The following is a 7,650-nucleotide window of genomic DNA, read 5'->3' on the forward strand; positions in this document are numbered from 1 at the left end:
AATCCTACAATATGGGATCTTTTGTGTCTGCTTTTTTTCATTTTGTCTAATGTTTTCAAGGCTTATCCATGTTGTTGCATAAAGCAGTGCTTTATTGTTATGGCTGAATATTTGATTGTATGTCTAGGTTACTCAGTCACTCGGTTCTTGTCCTGGATGCACCGATGAATTAGAGGTCCAAGACCAGAATGGGGAGAGTTTATCGAGTAGATAAGTACAGTACCCTTTCAAGAGTGAAAGCAGGCCACTGTCGGAGTAAGAATGGCAATGGACCTGAGAAGCTCTAGCTACAGCCTTGTAAGCCTGCTTTGTTTACGTATAAATTTGGCTTTGATTGGCATTTTTGATTGTTGGCTGCTGATTTTTTAACATTTTGGCTTCNATGCATTCTGTTATAATTATTTTTTATTTATGTACTGCATATTCAAGAGCTTTTAATAGACTTTGCTGTGACTTTAAGGTAACCTAAGGTAACAGGGGATAGCACAAGGTAACCTTTTGTGCTCTTGCTCAGTTCTTAGAAGACCCTTTGTACCTTTTGAGCCAACTCTGTGGCTAGGCCTTTCCTGTTCTGTTAGCCCTTAGAGGTGGCTGTTAACCTTTGGGGATGCCTCCGAGTGTGTGGCCAGCACTGCTTTATCCCTCCTGGCTGATATCTAACTAACTGATTAACATTTATACCACATTTTGTTTACAGTTTATAAGTTGATGGACATTTGGGCTGTTTCCACTCATTGTGTATTATGAATAATGCTGCTATGAACGCTCATCAATGCATTTATTTGAACACTTGTTTCAGCGTTCTTCATTCTGTCCCTAGGCCCCAAGGACACAGTCAAGGGCAGGGGACAGGAGGGAGCAGGCAGAGATTCTCAGAGGAGCCGGGGAACGTCACATCATTTACCGTGCTTGGGAGATGTTCACAACTGCCGCTTTCGGTTTCTTGTCACTGATGCCTGTGTCACCTCCCCTGCAGCACCCGTGCCCCTGGTCAGCTAGGGACCCAGTCCTGCCATTGCCTCGGATGGGATTGGGCTCTGGGCTCGGTGGGGGAGCCTGGGGTGCAAAGGCTGGAGGGCCCCCATTCCCCCAGCCCGCACCCAGATTTCCTCCAGAGCTGAAGTGTGGCTCTGACCCATTTGCCACCGCTGACTGTTTTTGGACATGCAGCACAGTGCCCGGCATCTCCAGCTCTGCAGCTGGATTGGGGGCCCTCGCCCAGGGCAAGTTGACAGTAAGCTGGCAGCGCTCACTGGCATGAGGCGCCCACAGCCAGCATGCTTTTCATTAGCATTTCCCTAATGACCAGTGATGTGGGATGCGTGTCCATGTGCTTTTTGACTATTTGTATATATTCTTTGGAGAAGTGTCTTTTCAAACCCTGTGCCCATTTATTAATTGGATTATTCACTTTTTTATTACTGAGTTGTGGGTTTTTTTTTTTCTATATTCCAGATAAAAATACTTTGTGAGATATATGCTTTGCAGATGTTAGCTGTTGTTTTTCTTTACGGATGAACTATATCAGGTTGAGAAGATTCCTTTCTATTCCTGGTTTGCTGAGAGTTCTTCCCAGGAATGGATGTTGAATTTTGTCAGAAGCTTTTTCTACAACTTCTGAGATGATAACATCCTTTTTCTTTTCACAGTATTGTGACTTACGGTGGTTGATTTTCAGATACTAACTCCAACCTGGATTTCTGGGATAAACACTCTTGGTCATCATAGATTTCGTTATTGTGGTGATATTGTTGAACTCAGGTTGATAAAATTTTGTTTAGACTTTTTACATCTGTATTCATGGGATATTGGTCTTTAGTTTTCTCTTAATATCTTTGCCTGGCTTTAGTGTCATGGTACTATTGACCTTATGAACTAGGTTAGGAAGCATTCCCTGCTCCTCACGTTTTGTGAAGATTTTATGTAGAATTGATATTATTTCTTTTTAAAATATTTGGTCAGATTCTTAAATGAACCCATCTGGGCCAAGAGTTTTCTTTGTGGAAAGGATTTTAAGTACAGTTTTAATTTCTTTAATAGATACAAGGCTATTCTGGTTTTTTGTTTCTTCTTGCATGAACTTTTGGTAAACTATCTGACAATTTGTCTATTTCATCTAGTTTGTCAAACTTATTATTATAAAGTTATTTATGATGTCCCCTTATCAATTTAGTATTTGTAATATCTCTTCTGATCTTACTTCTCTTATTCCTGATGTAGGTAATTTGTGTATTTTCTTTCTTTTTTCTGATTAACCTAGCTAGAGGTTTATGAATTATGAAAAATTTTCTCAGTGAACTACCATTTGGTTTCACTGATTTTATCCTATTATTTTCTGGTTTTTATTTTATTGCTCTTCTCTCTCAACTTCATTTTTTCTTTCTTTCTCCTTGCCTTTGGCTTTATTTATTTGTTCTTTTTCTAGTTTCTGTGGTGGAAGCTGAGGTCGTTGATTTGAAACCTTTTTTTCTTTTCTAACATTTCATTGATTATTTGAATAAACAGATAAAACATTGGGAAGGCAACAAATGTTGGTGTGAAAATGGAGATAAGAAGATAGGTTTTGAGAATGCTTCTGATAAATGGGTATTACCAGTAGTGTTTGGTGAATGATTTATGGAAATAAGGAAGAAAGAAAACACTATTAGGATCCAGAGGTTTATGTTGAGAGAAACTGAATAGTGTACTAATGATGCAGGTATAGAATATAAAAGGATACTTCAATTTAGTGATGATGTAATTCTGTTGTGGCCAGATTGATTTTGATATGTCTGTTGGACATACATTTGGCTGTATCAAGTTCATATTTGTATCTGGAGCTCAATAGAGAGATCCTGGCAGGAAATAGAGATTTGAAAGTCATTAGGGTGGGGGATATACTTACTACTACTTGGGAATAGGAGCCCAGTCTTGCCAAGGCTCCCATGTCTGAAGACACAGTGGATTTAGAAAAAAAAGAAGTAATGTTTCTAGATCTGTAAGATACTGTGTTAACCAAGTATATAGTTATCGACCAAATGGGTCCTGTTGATGGTCTGTTTGCCACCCACACTATCCATTACTAGCTTACTTTCCTGAGATGAATGTGTATCCCAGCTGAAGCAGTGGACCACGTTATTTCTTCAGAAATAGCTACCAAATTTGTTTAGTTAACCCTTGCAATTTTGATAAGGCTTTGAGACTGCCGAAGAGAAGATACAGTATAAAAGAGAAGAGAGTGAAGACAGAACTCTTGAAAACATTGAGAATGCTAGAAGAGGGACAACCTGGCTGGCTGAGTTGGTAGACCATGTGACTCTTGATCTTGGGGTGGTGAGTTTGAGCCCCACGTTGGGTGTAGAGATTACTTACAAAAAGGAGAAAAAGACAGAAAGGAATTAGAAGAGGATCAGTGAAGGCTAATGAAACCTAATGCAAAGTTGCCTGAAGATCAAATGACACGAGGGGGTCTTACAAGAGGAGGCAGGTGCCACTTAACAAATTCTAGACCACTGAACTAGGAAGCAACAAAGATCACTAGAAGCTGGAGGGAAGTAACCTTAAGACAAAAATAAGTACTGAATCTCTTCATGTATTAGAGACCATGGCACCTTAGAATGGGTAGAATGAAGGAGAGAGGCCAATTTTGTACAAGACTGAAGAGTTTACAAAGCACTACCACCTCCAGACTCTTCGGTTTGTTTCTCATTCAGTCTTATCTTCAGGTTGAAGAAACTGAGTCTCAGGGTATTTTTTAGTACCTTTAGTACTTCATACCACATGGCCCTTAGATTTCCTGGCTGGAAATGTAGTGTTCTGTCTACTCCAGCATAGGAGCTTAGGGAACGTCTAGCATGAATGCCTCACTTTAAAATATTTGCTTCTTTATGTGGATCAGATCAACCTTGGATCAAGACACAGCCTGTAAAATAGAATCCCATATCATAAAAGTCTATTGAAAGAGTCATTTTAGCATTAGCAGTTATACAATGAGATACCACCTCACTGCTGTTAGAATGGCTATTATCAAAAAGACGAAATGTTGATGAGGATGTGGAAAAAAGGGAATCCTCGTGTCCGGTTGATGGGGATGTAAATTGGTGCAGCCACCGTGGAAAACAGTAGGCAGGATCCTCAAAAATTAAAAAGAGAAATACTGTATGATCCAGCAATTGTACTTCTGAGTGTTTATCCTAAGAAAACAAAAATACCAATTCAAAGGGACATATGCACCCCTGTGTTCATTGTGGCCTTATTTACAATAGCCAGGGTATGGAAGCAACCTAAGTGTCCCATTGGTGGATGAATGGACACGAGTGTGGTATACATACAGTGGAATACTGCTCAGCCATAAAAAAGAATGAAATCTTGCCATTTGTGACTTGGATGGACTTTGAGGGAATTATGCTAAGCAAAATAAGGCAGACAGAGAAAGACAAATCCTATGTGTTTTCACTTAGCATATAAACTCTAAAAAACCCCAAGTGAACAAACAAAATAAAACAAAATGTACATTACAGATACAGAGAAGAGAATGCTATTTGTCAGAGGGGAATTGGGAGAGAGGATTTGGGGAGTAGGCGAAATCAGGTGATGGAGGCTCTAGAGGTACAGACTTCCAGTTATAAAATAATAAGTCATGGGGATGTAATGTATTGCATAGTGACGATAGTAATATTGTAGAATATATGTATAGTCGCCAAGAGAGTAAATCCTAAAAGTTAACTTCTTGTTTGGTGATGGATGCTAGCTGGACTTCCTGTGGTGATCATTTTGTATTGTATACAAATTTCAAATCATTATGTTTTATGCTTGAAACTAATACAATGTTATATGTCAGTTACACCTCAAGAGAATAAAAAGTTTAGACCCTAATTACAATTGTGTACTTCTTACTTGAAGTTTTACAGGAAAACATGTTTTAAAAATCCAGTTCTGACTTGGTTAGGCTTCACTGCACTATTACAAAAACAAATGTTCTGATATCATTTATTGTGTTTTTCAGGAAAGACTTTGTTTGCCTCATCATATTCTGGAAGAGAGAGGTCTTGTGAAAGTTGGCGTCACCGTGCAGGCTCTTCTCGAATTACCTACAACCAAGGCATCTCAGCTTTCTACGGCTTGATGTAACATTTCAAAATTATAAGTGTATAGTTTCATTTATTTGAAGTGATTTCAAGTATCTCAAATTCATGATAAGAATGTCTAATCAAAATTAATAATTTTATTAGGTCAATCTGTAGGTTTACAAAAAATATGTTAAAACATCAAACTTACATTTTGAATTGCCCAAACTTCCTTTAGGGGAAAAACTGGATTCACTTAATAAGAGTTTTTGACAAATTCAAATTCTCTTTTTACGGAGTCAGTTGATAACCTTGATTATTTTTCAAAAACCAGATTGATACAAAATTGAAGATGTGGTTTCAATTTAATAATCACCTTAGGTTTAATTTTTTATATCAGAGCATACTAGTAAACACTTGGATGAGGTAATCATTTTTTTACCGATTTAAAACTATTCTATATTTGAATTATTTAATACACTTCTAATTCTAGTTTATACACAGTTTCTTCAATCTTTGGTCTTAGTTTTCTAGAAAAAAAATGAGTAGAAAATGCAGAACTCTGGCTTTATATTAAATTCTTTTAGTATTATAGGTTGGTGCCAAAATATTTTCAGTTGTACTGTAGACTGTTTACATGTGAAGTGCCTGTGTAATTGATGACTCTTACATAGTCTTAAGCATTTTTGCAATTTCTTTTTATGTATTAATGGAATCAATGGAACTTTAAAATATTTTAGTAGAGTTTTGTAAGGTCGGCTATATGTGAGGGTTTAAGTGTGCCTCACATCGTGACACTTGTGGTTTTTTACTTAGTCCATTGCAGTTTTCCTTAAATTGGTTATGTCATGTTGTCAAAAAAATCCCAATGTTAATATGCTTAATTTATGCTATTTAATTTTGCAAAACTTAATCATCTTTTTAAAAATGTATTATTTGAAGAGTATTTTATTTCTGTATTGAAAATGTTACACAAAGCAGTAAGGTTTTTGAGAAGTAGCAAAGTACTGATTATCGAGGACATTTTGATAAAACTGCCAAAGTTTGGATTTATGTCTGGACTTTGGGTCAGCGTGCTGCCATTCCTGTTAGTTTTATTCAGATTCAGAGAGCAGCAGTTGAAGAATAGGTTTTTTATGAAATGTGGCCATTTGTGGATCCTGTAAATCTTATGATCCTCAACTAACATGATGTTGAATTAAACACAGATCATTCTATAAATATTTTCATAAGTATACTGTGTTACATAAAGTCCTTGTTTAATTCGGAGATGGATAAATTTATGTCGGTAGTAGTGCAGGAATTTTTCAAAAACATTACTGTAATAACTCAGTTTGCTCTAGAAGAACGTTAGTATAATTACTTTCGTAGTAGCCAAGCAAGTACCATATCTTAAATATGTGATTATTTGCACTTGTTACCTCTTAATATGGATGCAACTTATTAAAAGTGTTGGCCTGGGTATTTCAAAGGGTATATATAAAAGGTAAAAACTAGTGTGCCAAATGGTATANAAAACTTCATTGGCATAATCAGTCTCCCTAGTGAAAACTTGGGTAATAAAGGTAAGAAATGGCAAATAAATATCTTAAGTTGTTAGTTTTTATTGTACAGATTTGACAGTGTCAAATAAAGTGACCATTAAGAGCTACAGCAATCATTCATACCGCTTTCACAGTTACCATGCTGTAGGTTTCCTCTTATGAATCAATCTAGATGTTATTATTTCACAAGTATTTTCCTGTTTCTCATTGAAATATTAGTGAAATTATAGGCCATTTCCTTATTGCATTTCACTTACTTGTCAGTTATTACTTTAAAGGGAAAATACACCAGAACCTTACTTACAGCGTTCTCAACTGCAAAGCAAAACTCCATTTACGATGGGTCCATCTGAGGGTCATGTCATGTCAGTCCGGTTACTGTAGTGCCAAGCGGCACTACCACCTCTAAGTCAGTTTCTCAGCATAGTCCCCACGGACGTACTTTATCAAGGCTCTGATGTATTTCTTGTAGTAGTTTTTAAAGTAAGTGTAAATTTTATTCTAAATGGTTTTTATGGTTATTTTATATTTACTTCATCACTTATTGAATTAAGAATGATTATAATTATTTGAATTGGATTTGTGATTTCAAGGGGTTAAATAAATCAAACAAATATTTTATTAGGCCCTAAAAAATGTAGTAGATAGCTACTTCTGCTAAATTTTATTACTGTATGGCACAAGAAAGAAGTGATGTTGGATATGTTAGAATTGAAATAAGGAGTAAAACTGCATTACCATTTGTTTAATAATTATCTTTACAGAATGCTATTTTATTGACTTTTCTAAGTGACTTTTTTGAAGAATTCAGAAATCTTTGTATTGGTCACAGATCTATCATAATTGATTTTCTGATGCATTTAAAAATAAATGGAACACTAAATGTATATTACCGATGCAAACTGTGGATAAAGTTGAATGAAAAAATTAAAGTCTGAGATTTCTTTTCTCTCTCTCTACTTCTTCTCTCAACATCACAGCATCCATCTTTTCTAGGTATTTGATAGCTTGTGTCTATATTCTCTACTATGGAAAAATAGACTTCAAGAGGATATTCCAAT

General features: G+C 36.2%; 1 protein-coding gene across 1 annotated transcript in view; it reads left to right on the forward strand.

The window, feature by feature from the left end:
- Positions 1-5,104, forward strand: part of LRCH2 (leucine rich repeats and calponin homology domain containing 2) — a 60,575-nt gene extending 55,471 nt beyond the window's left edge. The window contains 1 exon segment of the mRNA XM_077775164.1: positions 4,985-5,104. Coding sequence (XP_077631290.1) covers positions 4,985-5,104 — 120 coding nt within the window.
- Positions 5,105-7,650: the final 2,546 nt, after the last annotated feature.

This window comes from Crocuta crocuta, unplaced genomic scaffold (genome assembly GCF_008692635.1).
Source record: "Crocuta crocuta isolate KB4526 unplaced genomic scaffold, BGI_CrCroc_1.0 scaffold531, whole genome shotgun sequence".
Classification (NCBI taxonomy): Eukaryota; Metazoa; Chordata; class Mammalia; order Carnivora; family Hyaenidae; genus Crocuta; species Crocuta crocuta.